General features: G+C 32.3%; 1 protein-coding gene across 2 annotated transcripts in view; it reads right to left on the bottom strand.

Moving 5' to 3' along the window:
* Positions 1–24,468, bottom strand: part of LOC120341942 (dynein axonemal heavy chain 7-like) — a 56,639-nt gene that overhangs the window by 25,812 nt on the left and 6,359 nt on the right. The window contains exons 10-45 of one of the 2 annotated variants that reach the window (XM_078110604.1): positions 24,116–24,268; positions 23,347–23,460; positions 22,482–22,609; positions 22,027–22,120; positions 21,360–21,569; positions 20,462–20,582; positions 19,934–20,096; positions 19,471–19,606; positions 18,934–19,062; positions 18,372–18,506; positions 17,528–17,676; positions 16,378–16,564; positions 16,067–16,197; positions 15,859–15,986; positions 15,509–15,642; positions 14,788–14,928; positions 14,028–14,240; positions 13,647–13,756; positions 13,320–13,488; positions 12,993–13,185; positions 12,317–12,422; positions 11,980–12,124; positions 11,188–11,388; positions 10,382–10,426; positions 7,974–8,120; positions 7,395–7,544; positions 6,716–6,898; positions 6,230–6,409; positions 5,664–5,795; positions 4,957–5,189; positions 4,135–4,321; positions 3,476–3,631; positions 2,885–2,982; positions 2,490–2,560; positions 1,388–1,514; positions 453–672 (exon numbers count right to left, since the gene is read on the bottom strand). In XM_078110604.1, coding sequence (XP_077966730.1) covers positions 453–672; positions 1,388–1,514; positions 2,490–2,560; positions 2,885–2,982; positions 3,476–3,631; positions 4,135–4,321; positions 4,957–5,189; positions 5,664–5,795; positions 6,230–6,409; positions 6,716–6,898; positions 7,395–7,544; positions 7,974–8,120; positions 10,382–10,426; positions 11,188–11,388; positions 11,980–12,124; positions 12,317–12,422; positions 12,993–13,185; positions 13,320–13,488; positions 13,647–13,756; positions 14,028–14,240; positions 14,788–14,928; positions 15,509–15,642; positions 15,859–15,986; positions 16,067–16,197; positions 16,378–16,564; positions 17,528–17,676; positions 18,372–18,506; positions 18,934–19,062; positions 19,471–19,606; positions 19,934–20,096; positions 20,462–20,582; positions 21,360–21,569; positions 22,027–22,120; positions 22,482–22,609; positions 23,347–23,460; positions 24,116–24,268 — 5,319 coding nt within the window. The remainder of the gene's footprint in view (positions 1–452; positions 673–1,387; positions 1,515–2,489; positions 2,561–2,884; positions 2,983–3,475; positions 3,632–4,134; positions 4,322–4,956; positions 5,190–5,663; positions 5,796–6,229; positions 6,410–6,715; positions 6,899–7,394; positions 7,545–7,973; positions 8,121–10,381; positions 10,427–11,187; positions 11,389–11,979; positions 12,125–12,316; positions 12,423–12,992; positions 13,186–13,319; positions 13,489–13,646; positions 13,757–14,027; positions 14,241–14,787; positions 14,929–15,508; positions 15,643–15,858; positions 15,987–16,066; positions 16,198–16,377; positions 16,565–17,527; positions 17,677–18,371; positions 18,507–18,933; positions 19,063–19,470; positions 19,607–19,933; positions 20,097–20,461; positions 20,583–21,359; positions 21,570–22,026; positions 22,121–22,481; positions 22,610–23,346; positions 23,461–24,115; positions 24,269–24,468) is intronic. The other variant, XM_039410549.2, reaches the window with a different exon arrangement.

Genomic DNA, 24,468 nt, shown 5'->3' with positions numbered 1-24,468 from the left:
GATCCCAAAAGATGTGAGGATAAGTAAATGATGTGGTTTGTCTGTAAAACTGTGTAAAAAATTAGTAAGTAGAATATGCCATCATTGAAATATTCTGCTAATTTAAAAGTCTTCAACTTTTTATTTGTGATTGGCTGTTTACACAGAAATCGCACCAATGTAAAGGTGTGTAAATTACAGAAAAATAATCATTAGAAATTCATAATTTAGGGTAATGCACAATACAATGATATGAAAGTCAGAGGTTTTCCAATTCCTGTAATAAAATAGCAGGCTATTTGAAATGTTTTTAAATGAAAACATTTTTTCAAAAACCAGCAGGGTTGTGGTTTCGAATAACCGCAACTTTTTGATTCCTGAGTAGACTAAGAGTAAACCTACCGTGGTTCACATTATGAGCTACATTTGTTTGTTCTAAATGTGTGTTTGTTTACAAATAAAACCAAACTCACCTCATGCACCCAAAGTCTATTGATGACATTTGTATCAATTGCAGACTGAGGAACAGACAAACAGACACCAGCGACAACACGACTGAAGTCACGAAGATTGAACAAATAATGAGATTTTGCTGGTGTTGGTAGAAGATTCTTAGTAGCTGAATGAAATACAGCCAGAGTTCCGTTGACAATTTGTGGCGTCAGTTTCTTGAATTCAGGTCCAAATGGATGTCTACAAAAGTTAGATTAGAAAGTGGTGGATAAATTTGTCAAATGAATATAAAGATTCTGGGAATAGTAAAAACAATTTTGTCCAAAGATTTCTACACAATAACAATATTGATTAATTAGGAGTCAAAGAAAATTATATGGCAAATCATAGACTCTTTGCTGATAAGAGCTGAGAATATATTATATATTTCCACATATATATACTTTCACATTCTGCTTGAAATATTGTTCACCATTGTGTTTACCAAACCCTTTAACTCAAGAGTGTGCAACATTTTATGACGGCGGGCCATATAACCAACTTCAGACATCTAGCTGGGCCACATAAAAAATTTAGTTTTTGCCTGTACACAATGCGCCAAGCAACCACAATATCACAATATAATGTTGTAAACAAGAATGTTTGATGCAGTGACAAGAGCAAAAAAATATTATGTATTTTACCCATGTGAGCGTGTTTTTAAACAAACTGTCAGATTAAGATTTTATGCTTGCTGGGGGAAAATCTGAGTGTTGACAGAGACCACACAAAATGGCTTGCCAGATCAGGTTGCACACCCCTGCTCTAACTCATTTATCTATGCGCCAAATATAGATATTGAAATCGCACCTAACTCTAACCTTGAGCTAATTTCTTAAAAAAATACAATCCCCAGAAATGTAAAAAAATTGCTTTCTACGAGAAGGGTTGTTGAAACAATTGATAGCTAGGTTACCTGATTGTGAAATGCCAATCCAAGATACGAGAAAAGATTGTAGACATTGCATTGTCATCAAATACATTGATTGTAATTGTGTTGAAATGACGAAGGAATCGAGGAGTAATGGGATTTCTGCCACCACCTACAAAGACAAGAGAAAAATGCTAGAATATATGGACACGAAAGCCAAAACGAAGTGGTGCCGGTATTTTATTTTACAGCAGACTGTCAGTACCATTGTCTTACTGATGTCGCCTGAGCACCAGATAGCAATGAACGCAAACGTGGAACCGCCGCACTTTTCAAAGAGAAACAGCAATCAGAAAAAAAGGCGATTTTTTCATAACAACAAGAAAGAAAATACCAACAACAAGAACAACATAATAAATAATTTAATGAATAAGTTTGTATTCATTTATATTTAGTCACTTTATTCTAATGAGGAATTGAAGAGTAATCTTGATAGCATACAAGGTGTGGGAGTATAAATGTAAACTGAAATGGGTAAATCCACGATGAGACAAGTTAATGATGATCGAATGCAAAATTTTCCAAGTTCGAAGTAAACTAAGTTGTTGTAAAAATGAACTGAGGAAACGTATTTTACAAACCATTTAGGCCCACTTTAAATCTTTATTTCAAAAAATCTATCGTACCTATTAAAAGGTTTATAAGGTGCGTTTCAAGTATGGATCAGGTAGTACTGGTCAGTACCGGTACTATTATTTATTAAAAAAAGGCCATTTCAGATTTTCTTTGAATAAAATACAATATTCATAAAAAAGTATTGTAATTTTTTTTGTTTAATGACCTTATACGATAATCCAATACTCCTTGAAAACTGTTGCGTCATATAGCCATATGGACAAAACCCCATTCTAAGCAATTTACAACCGATGCACCGTATAACCCAGTGCGCTCTCTGTAAGGTTCGTAAAATACGATAACACATTAAATCAGTGCTCTGCTATCGTTGTAGACTGTGTTTTTGTTTGTGTCATGAATCTTTGCGTTTTTCCTTGAGTAGCAATGGATTAGCCAAAATACATTTTATGATTGGGGCCCCATAAATACATATCACACACACACACCTTAAAATAATATTATGATATCATACCTGGGGGTCCCATTGCAGCCATAAGTTGGATATCAATGAGCTTTATCATTGTACAATCCTTCAGGTCATACCTTTTAAGATAAAAAAAACATTAATATTCAAACACCAGTATACAAGAAAATAACCCCAATAATTTAGGTATATTATGTGGCAGCGCTTTTCAAACTGGGCGGTGGGTTGCGAACGGGCTCTTTTCCACACTAACTTATATTAAAACAGAATATTGGTCAAATTTGGAACCAGTAGGGTGACCCACCATCTCCGAAATGGTGCCAAGATTTGATATTTTGTGCAAGAATATGCAGGTACATCGGTTTCATTAAAGGTGTTGTCAAGTTTGGACGTGCCAAGTTGGTCGTGATAAAATAAGTTTAAATAGTACTGTTATAGCTTACCAATTCCAATGATCCAGCCATTGTCTGAGAAGTTCAATAGGAGGTTGTGCACCATATGTCTCTCTCATCGGCATGTTAATGTCATCAACGAAAATAACCTAAAGAAATGTCTCCATGTAATATCATGTTTATGGCATATCATGGAAGCACATAGATTTCAAATCCTTATTCAACGACTAATTACTTCAACAATATTAGTACATATATCCCTTCGAATAAAGAATGATAGTAGATACGTCAAAAGGATACTAATCTATGGCACATCATGACAGAAAGCTAAAGTCTCCTGAAAGTAAAACTCTTTGTGAAAGTAGGCTGTGATAGGAAAAAGGTTGATAAGCACTGCTGAAGAGGATAATAATCCAATAAAACATCTTCAAGACTCTATTACTTTATGAGCATGATCTACGGTCTATATTTTTATTTTTGAAAAAACTGCTCTGACATTTTTTATCATAAATTGAAGAAAAATTTACCTAATTATTTATTTTATCAAAGATATCAAGTTATCAAAAATAAATATGTATTTGATTGTATCAAATAAACAGGCTTCAGGAACATTTGTGGAAAAATGTTGAAATCCAAACTCACAGTTTTCTTTCCCATTGGAGGCCCATAAACTCCTTTACGTCTTTTATCAAGTTTAGACATGATAATATCTTGAGTTTGTTTTGCAGTTGTTTGCGCAGAAAAGTTGATGACAGAAGGTTTGAATATTTCTTTGTCAAGATCATTCATCAAGTAATTCTAAAATTAATATTTTGTTCGTTATAAATAACAAAATAAATCACACGATCTCTCATAAATTAATCTACTGCAAACAGTCATTTGTATACTATTTTTTTATCGTGAATTCTAGTAATTGAAATTCATTTGCACAAGGGTTGTTCACAAAATTTTCTTAAACGTTTTGACCTAAACAGCTTAGGTCCATATAATTAAAGTTCATTTTCGCCTTTGAAGAATTTTCCACCAAGTATTTTCTTAACGATAATGACTTGAAGTCACATGACACTGGAATCTACTTGCAATGCCACAAGGATAAGATTATGTCTCAGAGCATTAGTGGCCGTGTGTGATATTTACAACAGTTCATTTCCCACCAAAATCGAGGAGCACGTCAAATATTGTTTTGCATCCTGCCAAAATGTTATCAATAGAGCTTTTGTGGAACCTTTTGTCTGAGCCAAATATTAGCCACAGGAATTCCTGGAAGAACAATACAATGGAATCAAACTGTTTGTACTCACATTGACATAGACCGATTTACCAGTTCCCGTCGGGCCAACCAACAATACTGGAATCTGATGTGTAGTCAGTGTATTAACCAATGCAGTATATCTGACAGTATCTTTAGTTGGAATGACAATTTCATTGAAAGCAATATCTTTTGGAAGCGGTGGAGCATCTTTGATAGTATCTGTCCATTTTTCCCATCTTCAAGTAAAACGAAAAAGCAAGAAAAGAGAGATTGGTAAATCGAAAATCAATTTTAAGAATATTGCCCATATAACCACTCGTCATAATATTGCCCAGCTAGCCATTCATTTTCTCCCATGCCATGTAGAAAATCATATCCCGATATTGTTAAATAAGTATACCTTTGTGTGGCAAAATAGAATAATGGTAAATATTAGAATTTTCAAGATAATGATACGATGGCCTGGCAGTCAAAGCAGTGAACTGCGTTGGTATCACATGTTACAAATCTCAAGTTACATTCCAATGTCCAATTGGGTTCTCAACATATCGTTAGATATCAGTGGATGCTTGCTTGTATGGGGCCTCGTTCAAGGCAAAAGTAATGGATGAGCGTTGTATAAAAAATGACAGAAATCACAAGAGCAACAAACGATTTCGAAAGCAAAAATCTATATATAAAGAGGAAATTGTAGATCTCACATAAGAGATAGCAAATGAACAAAAACTGTTTGTTATAATTGAATTGATACCAATTAGCTGCCCTAATGTAATCCTAATTAGATATAGGCCTACTAAATGGAAGATTAGATATACTAAGGAAAACATGTTAAATGATATTTCTTTACATACAAAATTAAATAATTTCTAACCTTCCATTTCCTTCCATAACGAATCTCCAACTGTAAACATCTTCTGTGCGAGGTATTGGCACAGTGAATGATTTACTCGGGGGTGGGACAGGATCAATAATGTGATATTGTTTTCTAGTTTCTTCAGATAAAGGACCATCCATAATTTCACGAAGAAGGTAATCAAACTTTTCGCGACCGTCACTGTCAGTACTGCTGCCAAGTGACCAGATGAATGAAAAGAGAAAAATTCCCTGAAAAAAAAACAAGTTCAAGTTCCTGCAGTATAGGTCCATATTGATTACATAAAATAAATATTCCGAGCATGATCAGTGGCAGCAGATTCCAAACTTTTTTGATATATTCCCCGCTTCACCTCATTTGAATCTCTTTATTTCTCCATCACTATGCATAAAAACTCTGTTTGCTATATTTTTAATTGTAAAAGGATCCTCAAAAGCTCTTGTTAACTCGCAACGCGCACTTTGACTTTTTTATAGTTTATAACGCATCCCTAAATATGTTTTACTATTGAACTAAAAAAACACACCGAATACAAAGTAACATTTTGTATTTCCTCCCCGAAAACAATAAATACCCCCCAAGTTTGAAAAACACTGTTCTAGTGCTGAATACAATTTTCAAATCTATCAAGTAGTCTATAAAGGCATGGGATCAGTTAATCATTCTAAATGTGTTAACGTATGCTATTCTGTAACCTTGTTTACCTCAATAATAGAACTTTGTTCTTTTTCATCTCTGTTCTTTAACTTTGCAGGATCTTTAAATTCATCAAAATGAGCTTGCATCATTCTCATCAGAGAAACAGCAAGATTTGTGTTAGTTGTGGGTGAAAGTTCCTGAAATACAGTAATCAAATTTCATTCGAACTAGAATCAAGAATCACAAGTTGAATTGTGTGGTTCATTTTTTTTGAGTCAAAATTGTTATTTCAGATTTTCTCTTTCAATTTTCAACTTTCCACATTTGTAAGCCAGCAATGAAACTATTTGAAGCAGAAGATAAAGTTATGGACTATAAATCAGCAGAAAAGTTGTGTATGTTTTTTATCAAAATTAAAAACTCATTTTTGAGATGTAGTTCCATCAAAATTTTCACTCAATTCTATCAATAACTGCCCACAATTTTCATATAAAATTGTGTAAATTTGAAAAAAAATTATGATTTCAATTCAGAGAAACAATGTTAACTTAATATTTAGAAAGCATGCACTTCCAATGACAAATGGAATCTTTGGGAAAGGTATATATATATAAACAAATCGCTTACTTACCCTGACAGAACCTTTCCTAAGCCATTGCAACACCGGTTTGATCATTCTGTCAAAAAGTTCAGTAATCATTTGCTTGTGAGCATCAGTGATGCCTTCAGGTAAAGTATTCAACCAGGACAACATCAATGGTCTCCATCCTAGCATGTGAGGTTCCATGTAGATCATACCACACCGAGATACCTAAAAAAATCAAAAATATTTTTTCTGCACTGCAACCATGCTCTATCTACAGACATAGAGCAAAGCACTGGGAAGAAATACTAGAAGTACAGGGTGTCCATAAAGTCCCTTTACAATTTTAATTTTGTTATAAAGTTAGTTCTCAATACATTGTTATTTTTTATTCAGTAATTTTTTAAGTATTTTTACTTCATTCATTACATCTGTGAGGGCGAAACAATATATAGTATCAATAAATTCCCTTTGCAATTTTAAAACATTTTAAGGTTTCAAGGACACAACTATATTTATTAACTATTTACTTACAGTAGCTGGTGAAGCGACTTCCAGATCCATAGGTTCGAACATAAGACTCATCTGAGGTGACATCTGAATAATTTCACCAGACATCAGACATAATTTTTTGTTATCATCAAGTACTGTGTTCATGTTCTCAATCCAAATGGCGTCGACTGGTCCATCAAATAACAACCATTTGCGATCAGGCGTCTAAATATAAATATGATAAAGATATTGAAAACATCGAAAATAGAATAAAATTACATTATATTATAGAGAGTTGAAAGATGATAAACTGATCTCTCAAGCAATTTGATTTTCCTAATATTATTTTGTTTTCCACAAAAATTACATTTCTAACAATATAAATGGATGTATTGAATCTTATTTTAAAAGAATTTCAGTGAATTGCATAGATATTCAGATTTATAGCATTAAGATTTATCAAAAAGATTTTTATTACAACAATTGATTACGGAAAGCTATAATTTTCATCTTGTTCATTAGCTACTATTACAAGTTCAGGCACTGTTTTATTCATGCTATTCATGCACCATTCTCAAGCAATAAATCAGTTATCAATCTCTCAAAAAAATGTAATAAAATCTCTGTTTAGTTCTCACTGTAAATAACAGACATGGTACATATAATATATAATTATCCTGTTATACTAAACTGCATACAAGGGGAACCATGTTTAAAATACCTGTGATGAAGCAAACTGTCTGTACGAGACAGCAAGAATACCATCAGACCATTCATGAGAAATTGGATCAAAAGAACCATACAGTTGTCCCATTGTAACAGCTTTAGGATTGATTACAGTGATCTGAACTTTGTTTTCATCCATAAGTCCCTGTATAAAATCACCATAGCAATGACAATATTTCGAAAATCAGTAATATCCTACACCTACTGAAGGCTAAGCACAATGCTCCAACCAGCAATGCCTCTGTGATAGCTAAGTATCTTTCATCTTTCAGTACTTTTATTTCAAATACCGTACACAGTTGACCCAAGCAATGTGCCCCCAAGCAATGCGAATGCCATAAATAAAAGAAAATTATAAAGGCATTTAAACCAAATTATGAAATTGAACAATATGGTAATGTTAACAGGACTGTAGCGTGACGTGAGGGTCAATTATGGGTTCAATTATGGAAAGCTATAATAATTCCATAATCGGTTATGGATCTGTGTATGACCTTGTTTCAAGTAAATTTTCACTTACAAATACCTTTCAGGAAACAGATAGTTAGTTACACATAGAGATAGATGAACTTACTTTTTCATGAATTTCTGCCAATGCTCCAGACAAAATACGATAAGCACTGGTTTTTCCACCAAAAGGTTCTCCGACAATCATGAAACCGTGTCGTACAATCATCATCTCAAATATTTGCAAAATCTTTTGAGTGAAGAAATCTGTCATCTGCAATTTTCGAAAATGTAATTTTAATTTCTTGGATCATGTTTGGAATAAAATTCAATTTCAATAAACATATGAAGCAAGTATAATAACAAATAAAACAAAACCAATTATACATTCAAAGCATTACATGCAAAGAGTATCATGCAGTAAAAAAAACATTATTTCAAGCAAAGCCACTACATTATGCATATTACAGAAGAAAATAAAGAAATGGTATGCCTTAAATTAGAAATTATTCGAATGAGACATTTACTAATTAAAAAAGATTTGAAATTTTTATCAACCATAAAACGATAAACCTACATTATTGCATATATTGGGTTGCATCTACTTAAGATAGTCAATCTAGTTTACCTTATACCCAGTCCAGCTGACAGGACTAAATCTATCAATTTTGGATAGAGAATATAACTTGATTATACAGCCAATTTAAAAAATGAAAATATTATTAGTTATTACACTATGTAATAGAAACAAATTAATTCCAAAAAAAATTATTGAACATGAATTGAAGTGAAGTGAATATATGTGCTTATTAAATAGTTGGAGTTAAATATAATACAATCATACCTATTATACTATATACATTAGAAATAATGGACAACTTAAATTATTGAATCATTACCACCATTTGACTTGGTGTTTCCAAAAAATAAATCATATCTATTAGAGATATTGGTGTCTGAATATTTTTCTCTCCTTTTTCCATTATAAAAAGAATTTAATGCATATGCAAGGTTTAGAAAGTATACATGCATTCATAATAAAGTGAATACTAGTGTAAACCAATGTGTTATACCATTTCTAGCAAGTGTCTAAAATTAAACCTCATCGAGCATGTTTTATAGATACGTCTTGAAATGATAAATTGTTTTTGTTTGGTTATATAACATGCCATGCTGAGCATGCCATCAGGCAGCTAGCGAGCAAGTTTTACCCAATCGTTGTCATAAACAGAATCAACACGAACTCCAGGTGTGTCAGGATCACATGTACCTGGTTCCCACTGTTGATTAAATAAATAAGAAAATAGGAGAAGTGTAATTTGTCACAGAAGAAATGAAAAAAAACTCAAGTTGTAAAGCAGTTGGGCTCTGTTTACACATTGCCTTCATCTTTTGTCTATTAGCTTTTCAAAGCATCAGAAACTTTAAAAAATTTTCAGACCAATTTTAGGTATGATCTTCATCGACTCTTTACTGTGCAGGCACTCTCTTTACTCTGCACGCAGCTATGAACATATACAGCTCATCCATCGATTTTGAAAAAAATTTTCCACTTTCAGCTAATGGAAATCTAATGATATGGTTTAATCATATGGTATACCACAATCTAATGTGGAGTTGCAGGTTGAGTATGAGCAAACCTGATAAATGACCTCAGAATTGGAAATCGCATGTTTGTGCATTGTAATAAAGAGTGTGAATGCGAGTATATTCTTGTTGTTTAGTATGGTGCAGAAAACCTAATCTGAATTTCCTTATTACAAATAGTAGGATAGTAGTATCTGTCATCAATCCAAATTGAGACTGCACAGAAAAAAAAAAATGGCAGAAGATAACACGATTGCTAAAATAAAAGCAATCATCAATAGCAGCGATAGAACTTTAGCGTATGAAAAGCATATATCACCAAGTTTGAGTTTCATATTTCAATATGGCTTCCACAAGTGACTCTGTGGTTTCAAATATGATTTCTTAGTAAGCTTTTATGATTGTACATAGAGGAACAATGATGTACATGTTGTTACGTTATAAAGAGAGAATGTTGGCAAAGATGCAAGCCTAATAAATCATGTGCAGAAAAGCATGAATGACAGGGCTATCTATCTATGCAGTACTGTACTGTAGGACAATATCAGCTTCGAAATCTGCTGAAAATTAAGATATTTTATTTTGAACTATGCAGAAAAATATAAATACCACACTACAGAAGCAGCAAAACAGATCTGTTTCATGGAATGATTTACAAAACACATCAAATTAAGGCCACAACAAAATGAATCCACAGCAAAAACACTTTGCTTAAGATTTCTGAAGCAATTAGTGTTTTTATTGACATGGTCATTAATTACACAACACTGCAAAGCATGAAAGACTAAAATTTATTATCCTAAGAATCTTCTCAATCAAGCTTGGATCACTCAGTTTGTCAATCATCCAAGTTTGAAAAAGTACAATTCTTAGGTTGATAAATTTTATTATAGGAAAATGATTTCTAGATGCCACAAAAACCGTTCTTTTGTTCACACAAAACGTCACCTCGTCCGGTGATGCATTTTCATCAACGTCGTCAGGATGAACAAACTGTTAAAATGTCATTTTATATTTTTTTTTGTGAAAAGAAAGGCAACATGTAACACTGCGCACAGTAATGAAGAAACCTAGCAAATGTTTCAACAACATTGTTTATGAATATAGATAGGTGGTCAGAGCTCATTTCAAAGCTGGACCATTAAAAGTTTCCAATGCTTAATATTTTTATGCAAATAAATCAACATTTATTCATTCTTTTTTTGGGTCCACAAGATTTCTATGTCCTATCTTGCTGTACAACATGACGAGATTCCTGATATAACTGTAATTTAAATTCTATATTCTTGTTTATTCAATTTTGTGGTTGTTGCATACTGTACATTCAGCTGTTAATTTGCCTATTTTAATGATCACACTTCAAATGTTAGCCAGCTTACAGCAATGATTGATTTATCTGCAACTGAATGAAAAAAGAACATAACAACAAAGCATGTCTATTCCACTAAATAACCATAAGTTAGGGCAACTTTCCAATAATATTATATATTGTATATAGCATCTGTGTTATATCATTCGTCTTGTGTTCAAAGTAAAACATTTTCTTCAATCTTACCCTAAAGCACAGCACAATAAAAGCAGTAAAATGAATTTAACAAAACAGAAAAGTTTATATAGATTTCAAATAATATATATAATATAGATTTTATCACAGCCTTAATAAGGAGATCAGCTTGTTGGTCAACAAAATGGTATTGCAAATAACTAAACAATAACGACTTATTTATATCCTGCCCATCAAGACATAACATTACCTGCAGATTCATCTTATCACATTGGTTTTTGATCGCTTCAAGCAAGTCACCATAATCTGGTTTAGGTAGTCTAACACCTGGGAACAAATCAGATGTAATACCACTAAACAAGGGAAGATCATGAGCAAGAAATTTAGGAAGGTTGACGTCAATGATGGAGCGAAGCATCAGAATGTCTTCATTTTCCTCTGGATATTTCAACTGAAACAACAACAGAAATCATTCAATGAGAACATGGATCTCTTAGGTAACTTTCTAAAATATATTATGATATTTATCATCACATTATATCCACACACAATCACATTGTATCCACATTTATTCACATGTGTTCCATATATTATTATACCATTTCCAGATATCATGACATAATATCCACATTTCATTACATCACATCAACACATATTCACAAATCATTACATCAAATCCACATAGAATCACACCATATCCAAATATCATAACATCATATCCAAAAATCATCACATCAAATCCACATAGCATCACATCCTAACCAAATATCATCACATCATATCCAAAAACCATCACATCATATCCACATGGCATCACACAATATTCAGATATCGTCACATCATATCCGCATAGCATCACAAAATATCCACATAGCATCACATCATATAAATATAGTATCACATCATATCCACATTGCATCACACCAAATCTTATTATATTCCCAACATATCCAAAAATCATAACACTATATCCACATATCATCACATCAGATCATCATCTTGCAACCAAAATATGCACAAACTACCATAAAAAAAATAATACCTTCAAGTTAGCGGCAGCCGTTAACACAGATTTCACAGCTCTCATTCCATAATCATAATGATGTTGTGATGAAAGTTGTTCAGAACACAGACGATATGTTGCCACAATTTTAACAGAAAGTGGTCGAGCATTAACAAAACCACAGCTGATATGAAAGACAATAAGCATCCCATAGTAAATCTACAAGTAACTTGATTAATAATTATAGTTTAGTTATAATATAATATATGCAGATATATCAGCACTGTGAAGCACTTAGATTGAACAACTACTAGATTTTAATAGAATGAATTGTGCTTTACACACTTGTAATATGCCAAGAAGAAGAAAATTTTACCTGTAAAGCATAATTTCAGAAATGAGTGCATAATCCGGTACCATCATAGCCACTGGACGGAACAATGCCTTCAAATTATCGGGCAGTTCAGAACGTCCAGCATAACCTAAGAGCACACAGAAGATAAGCAAATAAGGCCCATGAAAATTCTAATTTAAGAACACAAAAAAAATAAAATAATTGAAACTTTGTTGAAAAGTATAAATTATATTTGACTGAGTGCTAAATAGGATAGGATTTACATATTCATCCCGAAAAAAGGAAAGACAATAACAGGGCATAATCATATGACAAACCACGGCCTTTTGTCCGGTTACCAGTCCATAACGGGTATTGAATTAGTTAGCCAGTTATTTGTTTCAGACTTGGAGGACTTAATGGTGGAGGAAGCCGCAATAATTTTCATGTTGTGTAAACAGGACAATCGCATTTTATACATAAACCAATTCAATATTTTACATCAAAGTAGACATAAATGCATGTCATGTATTATGCATATATGGTGCCAGTTTATTCATCCAGAGTTTACAATGAAATGTTCCCACATTCGTTCATTTAGAATCTTCAACTTTAATTGAAAATCAATGGAGAACCCAGTTAAGTTAATTGAAAATCTCTTTTTAACATAAATAGTATAAAAAAAAACAGTAGTGAAGTTCATAATCTGATAACTAACCTGGGTTCATAGTAATGAATACAGCACAGGTTGGGTCCAATTTAATTTCAGTTCCTTCAAAAAGCAGAAGATCATTTCCAGACATAATACCACGTTGAATTGTCATAATTTGTTGTGCAACAACAGACAACACTTCCAAGTCAATTCGGTTAAACTCATCAAAACAAGACCATGCACCACAGGATGCAAGACCCTACATATGAAAAATTAATTAATATCTAGTATTACATATATACTTTTCTATGTTGTGATTGTGCTGATAAAAACTTGACACAAATGTAAAAATTTGACTCAAATGTAAATTCTATTTTCTATCATGTGTCTCACCTTGAAAAATTTACCGAGAGCGATGTAATCAAGACCATCAGAACAGTTGAATACGACACATTGTTTTGCAATTGCCTTTGCCAAATCTTTCGTTGTTTCTGTCTTTCCAGTTCCTGCAGGTCCCTCAGGTGCTCCTCCCAGATAAAGATTAAGAGCTCCAAAGAGTGTTCTAAAAAAACATATTTCAATTACTTTGAAATAGTGTATAAAAGTGACACATTTTTGTAGCAGTGCTTCGACATATACAGAGATGATAAGGTTCGCATGAATACTTGATAAAAATTTTCATATTAATTTTGGTGATGATAAAGCAGATCATTAATTTACCTGTAGCATCTGTCAGTGAGTGGAGTAATGACGAGACGAGGTGTATTTCCAAGATATTCATAACCATATGCAAGACCAGCATTGATCATACGAGTTTGTAAGTTATCTTCCTACAAACGAAAACAAATAATTCTCATATTCGATATTTGTAGGCATAAAGTTGTGCATTAAATTTTATAAATATTCATTATTTCAGAATTATCTCATGTCACTTTTTTCCGAAGTGTTTTACGCAGTCCTATTCCTGTTTTCTGAGTTCAATTTATCCCAAAAGATGAATTTTTACCACACTGCATACAAAATAGTAGTGATGTATAATGGGCACATTTTCATGCTGACTGTAGAGTAATTCAAGATTCATCCAAAGCAATAATACTCTACCTCCCAATAGTATCGCAACTGAGAAAGCCACTCAAAGTCGCTGTCATTTTCAACTTTATTTTTAATTAATTCAGCCAACACATCACGAGCATGAACGTCCAACACAATTAGCGCACCGAGTGATGTACGATTTTGTTTGGAAAGTTTGCCTCGAACCATAACAACGATTTCATTGATCTGAGAGTTGCTAAGATCAAGATAATCTTGCATTGCCTGAAAAATGTAGAAAATGGTGCACAGATAGAAACAAAGATATAATGTGAAGTTCGAAAAACAAAACAACATAATTAGGAAAATTTTTCAATATTGTAAATTGGGGGGAAAAGGTTTTTGTGATATTTCATACTTTGGTACAATGTGAACTACGGTGGGCTATTTAAACGTTATCTATAATTCTAAAATTAAAAAAAATCATAAATTTTTTTTCACCTATTTGATTGAACTTAATTCTGTGGACAACTGAAATTGCAAATCACGCAATAAACGAACATATCTAGAGTTAATTTATTAGTCACATAATAAAATTGGCTGAATGTTATATTGATGGCAAACACCTAACCAAGTGCAATGAAAGTGCACTCCGATTGGGCCAAGTTTATCTATCAAACACTGCTTCATTCATCACAATTTGTTACAGCTGGTATGCTTGTATGCTCAATGTACATGACTAATTTACATCAAGAAAGGAAAATCTATTAACTCTAAACTCTCTAAATCAAAAAGGCCTGATTTTATTAAAAAAATGGACGAGGCAAAGTACCTGAGGTCCACTTGATAGTGCATGATGTATTGAATCAGTCCAATATTTCTGACTGATGCAAAGTACAGCTTGTCCTGGCCAAGCTCTGACCCAGTCAGTTCGAGGCTCAACCTTGTAGGCTTCCAGTGATTCTTCAATGACCTGGATTATGAATCAGAATCAGATTGAACTAAATTCGGAACAGTGTATATTATCATGCTATTTTGATAGTATTCAGCATAGAACTACGAAAATAACCCACATTTTAAAGTAAATATAATGATGGTTGAACCATTACTGAACAATTATAAATCGAACTTCCTGTTCAATTTATTATACAGTATGAACTTGTTACGTATCTAGAAGACCTGGATTGTTATCATCAATTTAATGCTTTGCTTACATTCCTTTTTTCAAAATAAATACGAAATACAATGCTATCCCAGTTTAACCATCACATACATATTCACTATCCAACGCATAGGTGGAATAAATTAGGTAGATAATCACGAATGTAAAATACCAACTTCTCTGGGCCCAATAGTCATTTGAAGGGTTGAATGCTGAGACTTTCTAAGTTGAAGGGAATTGGTGAATAATGAATTACAAATATTCAATTACTAATCAAGAGAATGCTAATTTCCAGCGTAATAGCTGAATGGTTGATAACAATACAGAAATCAACTCAATAGGAATAAAGTAATGATAAAAAATGAAAATAATGGATGATTGTTTCACATACCTTCTTGATACTTTTCACCATATCAATCTCAAGTTCTAAAAGCCATTTCTCGACTTGACCGCGAGCTTTAGCAGTTGAAATCACATCAACGAGTTTTACGATTTCATTCTCAGAACTCTTGATGTGAGTGATGTCTGAAGAACAAAATTGCCATGGAAATCATTACACAAAAATAGGTGCTCGGAAGTATTCATACCAAGATGATGCACAACCTGAACAATCCTAACCTGGTGCACATACTATGTTCAGGTTGTGCGCCATCTTGGTACAAATACTTCGGGAGCACCAAAAAATACTCAGACTCTGACTCCTGCAATCTTTCAACTGGGAGTTCGAAAGTAGTAACTCACCCAAAATATCAGTGAATTCCAGATTTGCGATTCCTTCAAAACATTTCTTGAGATGAGGTTGAACTCTGGTTGGATCTTTTGTTTCAGACAAAATTTCAAGCAATTCGTCATTGGACAAGAAAAAGAATCTGTCAATATACAATGATTGCATTAAAACCAATTATTTCCTGTATTTAATAATATATAAAAATAAAAACAATCAGTATACCTTGGAAAGTAGAGTCGTTTTTTCTCCAAATATTCATTGAGACCTTTAAGAATTTGTTCAAGAAGTTCGTTTGATGTTTTCAGTGAATCCAACATTTTGTCAATTTCAACAACCACAAGCACATGTTTGTCCTATAAAATATGACGAATACTTGTTAAAAAATTAAATTTTGACTATTGAAAATTTGACATTAAAAAAATTTGTAAATGTAGTCACAGGCAAAGCACAATTTAACCTATTTGTCATATTAAGTCCAGAGCTATATCATTACTTTAATCTTGGTAAAATAGTAAAAAAAAACATTAGCTTACCACAATAGATTGTTTAATTAGATCTCTCCATGTTTTATCAACTTTTGTGAATCTTCTTCCTTCCTCAGGCATTTGAGCCATAATATCAGGAGAACTGAAAATTGGCTCAAGATAAAGCCATGTAGCTTGTACTTTTAGCCACTCATCCAGAATTTCTTGAACCAGAAGTAGTTTTGCTTCCCATTTTCTGAAAATTATACATAAAAAAATATTTGAATATGCCGATACTATTAAATAGGATTATGATAGGATGTACATATTTATCCCAAGGGAGAGAAAAACCATTAAGATGGCTAAATCATACAGATAATCACAGTGCCTCTCGTCTGGTTACCAGTCCATGTTGGTATGAGATTTGATTCAGATGTATGGATTGGTGATGGAGGAATCCGTAACTGATCAGTGCTACGTGAACCGCCCTACAGGTCTCCAGCAATTCTGTCTCACCAAATTGAATCAGAAAGATTTAAACAACTTTAACTAGACTTCCCCACATTCTACTTTTCTTTAAATAACACAATAAATTGCTGCAAAATAGTCATAACTTGAATATACTGGAGAGCTATTACACATAACCCAAAATGTTTCCCTTACCATTTAAGTTGGTTTACCTGATATTAAAAAAACTAAGATAAATATATTTGGCTGTTTTCATTTCAGAAAATATTATTATGCAAGATATGGCTTCTTATAAAACACTTATTATCTGGTCACTAATCCAGATCGGTGACCGTACATTTGAACCCATGTGTATATCCGCGGGTTCAATCTATATGCGGGTGCTAAAACCCATGGGTTAGGGTTAGTATGAGTTCAAATATCCGTAAAAAAAAATTCCATAGGTGCAATAGTATGCAGGTGCAATTGTCGTGGGTTCAAATGTACGTGGGTTCAAATGTACGGGAACCATCCAGATCAGTTATGAGAATAGATAGATAACCAGTTAAGCTGCATAACATCTTTAAATTTATAATAAATGCATAACGAAAGTTAATTTTCATTATTCTTTGTCCAAAGTAATATAAAAAAATTTAAAGTTTGAATCAGAGAAAAATTCAGAGATATGCTTGGAATTAGTATGGGTATTATATCAGACTTCATCATACTTGCCCAAAGTTTGAAATAAACCTTGACCAAATATAAATCTTACTTGATTTGTGCTTCAAATGGTTTGATGAAAGGAGATCCACACATAGTTTGTGTTTTCACAATATGATCATCAAGTAACATCTGAATGTCATCAACTGATGACAAAATCATTGTTCCGGTTTCACGATATGGAATCATGTTGAATTCCACCTAAAATTTATAGACAATGTAAAATGCCAGCCACATCATAAACTTAGTAAACATTGAGATCATGCTAATCCTTGTATTATATAATTTAACTGCATTGAGGATGTGTATACATGATTGCTACTACCCTTATAACTATACGATCCTACACATAATTACTAGATATCCTCTCTTTATGGAATGCTGAAATAGCTAATGAGTACTATAGCCAATCTCTTTAATTTAACTCTGGTTAATTCTTGATCTAACTACATAGGAAAACTTGTATATGAAAATTGCTACTCTTGTCACTATAAAATCTTTACACAACACAATTACTAAATACCCTGTCCTATATAAAAAATAAAAATAAAAAGCTAAATACATGAAATGATGAAATAGCAAATGAGCTTCATAGCCATTCTGTTTGACTTAGCCCAGTTTTTTTTGTTCACAACAATAGTGTATTACAGTACTTTCCTAACCCATTAGCCTGATGTCCTAGAGAGCTCATCGCTTCACCCAGAGTTCAATAAATTGAGCAGATTTTAGCAAACAAAAAACATTTCGATGTTTTGGCAGCTCTTCTGCTGTCTTTCTAGTCTTTTTCCTTTATAAGTCAAACTTTGAATTATTACAAAACGTTCCAATTGAATAGTAAATTCCTCTTCAACTCTTTTAACAGTTCATGTTACGAGTAAAATCAAACTACATATTACCTCATCCCATTCATGAACCATCTTTTCCATTGCTTTTTCTAGTGAAAATTCTTTACTAGCTGCTTCAGATATGGATTCGAATTTATCCAAGAATGGTTCAAGATTCATATCAATATATTTTGATAATGTAGAATCCTAAAATTATTTAAAAGAATTTGGTAACAAAAATCAAATTAAAATTAATCAATACTATAAATCAAAAAGAAACATTTAAAAGAAACATTAGAAGGCATTATGAAATATTTTACTCAGAAGTAGGTGAAATCAATAAGGAATCAAATTGATAGTCTAACTACAGAGTTATCACAGTTTATTTATGAGGATGCGACAGCCAAACACCTTCTTACCAAACCAGTGTGCTATAAACTGGATAATTTATATCAGAGGCTAGAAAATTTCAGTATTTCCACATTATGAAAATACAAAGTGAGTAAGTATTACATAAAACTCGGTAAAAAAGGAAAATCTATTACCAAATAAGATGAGGCAGTATTAAATATGATGCATTTTACATTCAATGATTCAAAGCTTAAAAACGATTATATTTGCAAATTTTTCTCACCTCATCAGGTTTGATTGGGAATCCGACAATTTCAGACAATTTAGTCCAATGACGATCTCTCAATCCTGGGTTACAAATAGATTGAATGATAGGAATGTTTTCTTTGAATTCTTCAACTTTTGTTTTAGTCTATAATACGAAAAAAAAACATATTTAATTTGAAATAAACTTAAAACTCAATTATGATCATACAAGTTTTTTAGCATTTTTGTTACATCAATATTTGGAAAATTTCATAACAAATCGAATATTTTTGGCCAAATCTAATAAAAATATTGATCATTGAATAAAAATCAAAGTTAATACAACCAAATTTGAAAGGAAAGGTATTCTTTCGATTTGGTACATTTTTTTAAATTTCTATATACCGGTAACTAGAAACTGAGGCGAAATGGCAACTAATAAACAATTTCATGTTAAAAATAGACGGATGTCAATGATCAATCAATAAGTAGTATTGGATTTTTGTGTCTCCCTTTACTCTGAAACAAAATTTGTCCTCTGTTTATACAAAATATAATATCTAGAAAATTTTACCTTGACAGCAATCATTTTAGCATTTGGGTTCTCACCAAATGTTTTTTCCAATTTATATAAAGCTCTCCATACATTTCCCACTTCTTGTTCAACTTCATCTGGATTAATCAAATCAAATTTGCCATGCATCCAATCACTGAAAAAATAAATGGAATGCAATGTAAAATGATTATGTGACTTTGTGTAATCAAATGCTAATTTGTAAGTCAGTAAGTTAATATAAGGTGCTAGTGCAAATTTTATATTATTATTAAAACAATGCAAAAAAAATGTTATTATATAATTCATTCTTTTGTCAAAAGTCTTCCTCTTACATTCATAGTTTTTTTTATAAAATCGAATAATAAATTTAGTAGGCCAGGAGAAACAAATATACTCTAAATTCTTACCATTATTGTATCTTTGTTTTTCCAATGCAGCTAAATATGAAAATCGAAATATTTTGAGTTAAAAAATGACATACTTGTTTTTGTTGTTAAAATCAACAGTAGTTTCATAAAGTTTCAAATAAGGAGCCAGTGTGGTGTCAAGTTGTTTTCGCTGAGGATATTGTGAAGTTTCCCATCCGAATGCTTCTTCCTCAATGTTGAACTGTTCTATTTTTTCAGAAGCAGTCTCAAGACGAGCTGCAATCAAACAGGAAAGTAATTATATAATGCTATAAACTAAGAAGCAATCAACAAATATATGAACATAAACATATGCATTTGATTGAGGACACGTTGACTAATATTGATCGCAAAATCTGTGTGGCAGCAATTTATTAAGCTCATAAAACCCAGAAGAAATTTGAAAAAAATATGAAAGCAATAACTATTCAGAAGACTTTGAATGTTAAGAATTTGAATCTTTTAGTCGGAAAAAAATAACTTTTTGTCCCAACAACATTAAAAAAAATATGAACACCACCAAAAATAATAAAAATTGACATAAATGTTCATTTTGGATCCAAAAATTTGAATTCATTTAAAGCAAAATTCGTTTTTCATACTTGTGAGAGCTTGGGCCTTCTTCAGATATCTTGGAACTTCAGCGAGATCAGCGAATCCAGCAAACTCTTCAAGTTGTTTGGAATATCCTTCCAACTCTTCAACAAATCTTTCACGTCTCAGCTGTAAGTATAATAATACACATCAGAACTCTGATTATAGTTGCTGTAAAATAGCTTTATGAAAAAACAGTTGCGGTTAGTAGTGTCATCATTTCAAAGATATGCATGCATATCAATATAGCTTGAATTTTTTAACTGAATAATAGTAATATAATTTATCCAGTTCACCAGAATTATAAAACATGTGTGATTCGTACTACAAAAATTGGAGTGATTTACAATTTTGCTCTATAACTGACTTACAACTTAGATTTAAAAAAAATGTAGGTGAACAAATAATATATACATAGAAATGTACAAATATCATATTTTTGACTTTGATCCAAATTGGATAATGGTTATATTTACAGATACTCAGATTGGTCATTGCCAATTTGGTATATACCAATTGGGTATATCTAACTTCCTCAACGTAATACCAATCGCATACCAAAGTGACACAAATTGTGGTGCCACTTTGGTATGCGTTGAATCTCATAAAGACATTCTCATAGATTTCAGTTTCTAACCCTAACTAAAATCACTGAGAACACACAACCACTGAGATCATATACCAAAGTAGCACCAATTGGTCACTCATTACAGCAAGTTTTTGACCATGTCAGCATTCATTCAATTTTAAGATTATTATTTGATATTTTAGAATATAAAATTTTAAAAAACATTCAGTTACACCTTCAACTAAACTAAACTTTCCAAATATCTATCTTTCAATTAGATTAACAAACATATTAAAAATAAAGTTCAGAGAATCACTCAAAATTGCAATAAAACCCACCTTAAGTCCATCTTGATATTGGTTCAGCTTATCATCAATAATCCTCTCATGATCTTCAAATACTCTTGGCATTCTGGCATGCCATTTAAATACTTCGCTGTTTGTTCGAATCTCTCGTGGAGTGAATGAGGTGAAATCAACAAGAAAGGCGAGTCTGTCTTTGCAGACGACAAGTTTTTTCTCAAGTTCAAGCATATCTGTTGTACGAACCTGAAAATAAAAAGACCACAGAATGTTATTTTAAAATAGAAACAGCACTTCAACCTTGAGTCCATTACCTTACCCAAAAAATGAATAAAGCCGTCCAAATTGAACCAAAATAAAGTACGATAAAACTAAATTATATAAGATAGCCATTGCATTTTATGAAAAAAATCAATAATGCATCCTAAAAATCTATTTGGAAGAATCTGACAGTATACAGCATATAATCAATAAACTTTTTGAGTTTGAGCAGAAATTGCCAAGGTATATTCATTTCAGAAGTCAAAAATTTAAAATACGGTAATAATTTAGGGAAGATTTCTCTAAATCTTTATTGCTCAAAAAACGAGCGAAACAATTCTTGAATCACATAAATATTGGTGAGATGCTCATATTGAAACTTCTGCTACCAATTTGTTCTACAAGCTGAAAGTCAGAAATTTTTAAAAAATTTAAAAAGAACCTTGGCGACATATTCTTTAAGTTCCACAAGTTCTTCAGTATTGGCAGGCGTTGTCAAGGCTTTGTTGGCAATATCTTCAAACTCCTTGCACAATCTAGATCAATTATGATTTATTAGTAAGATTCAATATTAATACCTTTGTACAATTATAGGTATGTATAAAAATTATTGTAAAATGTTTTGTCAATGCATCTGAAACAAATAACTGGTTAACTAATTCCACACCTGACATGGACTGGTAACCAGATGAGAGGCTGTGGTTCGCCATATGATTGAGTCGCATTATCGACTTTACTCTCCCACGGGATGAATGTGAAAAAGCTATCCCATGTGTTGACCAAGCGTGTTTGATATTCCAGTTGGCCACATAATTTAATTTTCTGCCCCAGTCTGATAAATCGGTAAACATTCCCTACGGATAATCAACTTTTAAAATCCTACTACACTGAACTTACACTTGGTTTTCTTCCTGATGTTTTTTACTCATTGTAGTCAACATTTTATTAGCCATATTCTCAGCTCTTTTAGCAAGACTTCCGATCAATTCATCACAGTGTAATTCAAACATTCCAAGTCTCAACACCTGTAACAAGAAGAATTGAAAACATTGAGTGAATATCAAACCTAACAATTTGCAGAATTTCATATACCGGTAATCTGTGTATCTACTAAACTAGTGTTTTCAACCTTTTTGATGGAGCGGAACTCCCCATGAAACATTTCAGACGCTTGCAAAAACTTTATAATTTGTACAATAATTCAATTGCCTTTTATTGTATAACTATAGATATTTATATAAGAGAAAACATAATACTGGCAAAAGTAGAATGATCTTTGAAGCGTAGCAAGTTTAGTAATGGTGCAAACAATATACCGTACATATAATAATATTGACTCTGGGATTTGAATGGAAACCTGCGTAACCCCTAGACTGGTCTGGCAGAACCCTAAGGTGTCTCCGAACCCCAGTTTAAAACCAATGTAAGAAGCTATTGATAACAAGTTTTGTTGAATTTAAGTGATTAGTATCAGAAGAATATAACAATATATATCTAAGCATCCGCACATCAATAGTTCGAGCAACAAAATATCACATAGCCTGTTCAATTGTCAGTAAAAGGACTAAATAGGGCTAATGACTTCATATAGTTTTCAACTAAACCTCAGCATGAATGAGAGTTTCAACAGTTAATAATTGAATTAAAACATATTCATGAGGTGCAAAATGACATTTTTTTTCTCGAAAGAATAATATATTATTTGGGTTTCAAACAATGGCAAACAATTACAATATCTGTGTATGAAATATAACAATCTTACCTTTCTTGAGTTGAAGGTAATGTCTTCTGCCAATTTTTGGAATTTAGTGACTTCTCTGATGTAATCATCAAATGATCTATCTTTGGATAAAAACTCGACAACATCATCTTCAGCCTAAATAAAATTCACACAAACATTATTTCAACAAATGACTTAGTGATAGTCTAATGATTAGAGCATTAGATATATCTATGTTAGTGTCACAGACTAAAAATATTACCCAAGGTGTCTTAAACTGAGCAGTGAGCACGCTACATAAAAATCTTGTATGAATCTCATTCAGATTTCAATAAAACGAACCAAAGTAACTACCGTATTCTAGGACTATAAAGCGCCTCGGGTTATTAGGCGCACCGTCAATAAATTGTCTAGATTGGGGTTTTGTCCATACATAAGCCGCACTTGGACTATAAGACACAACCGGTACTGGTACTGGTTTTAGGTGTGAAGAATAAAACTTAAAGCACTAACTGATCCATACATTAGGCGAAACCGGCTTATAAGACGCACAATCAATTTCTGTGAATAAAAAGGATTCAAAACGTGCCCTATGGCCCATGGAATATGGTAATTTATGTGAATATGTTTTAATATGTTTCGCAGTTTGGCACATAAAATTTATGTTTTAAAAGTCAAACAAATTTGATGATAAAGTATAAGTATTAGCTAACGGTTATTTTGAATCTTCTGCTAAAATCCGAAATGAATATGTAAAAGAGTAAACAAGCCAAATCAATGGTCCAAACAATAGTTATAATTCTCCCTTTACCTGTTTATTAATAAGGAAATGGTATTTGTCATAAAGTTTCAAATGTTCCTTTGGTGCTTCACTTTCTTTGGCAATAACAGCACGAACTTGTGCTTTTACAACTGACATTATTTCATCCAAAATCACAGGCTTCAGTGTGGTATTGCTTCCAGACTAGGAACATAAAATGAAAATGACAAAAATTAGGAAAAAACTGCGACTATGATTGATATTTGCAGTCATTTTTAGCATGTTTTAACTATTTTTGACAGGGTTGATATAATAAATACATATTTTTTGAGGCAAATTTGATCTCAAAGCAAGGTCATGTGCACTCACTCACTCAGAAGTGAGCAAAAGTATAAGCAATCACT

Source organism: Styela clava, chromosome 3, assembly GCF_964204865.1.
Source record: "Styela clava chromosome 3, kaStyClav1.hap1.2, whole genome shotgun sequence".
In the NCBI taxonomy this organism is placed as follows: domain Eukaryota; kingdom Metazoa; phylum Chordata; class Ascidiacea; order Stolidobranchia; family Styelidae; genus Styela; species Styela clava.
The sequence above is the reverse complement of the archived record's forward strand: the minus strand, read 5'-3'. Positions and strand labels throughout refer to the sequence as shown.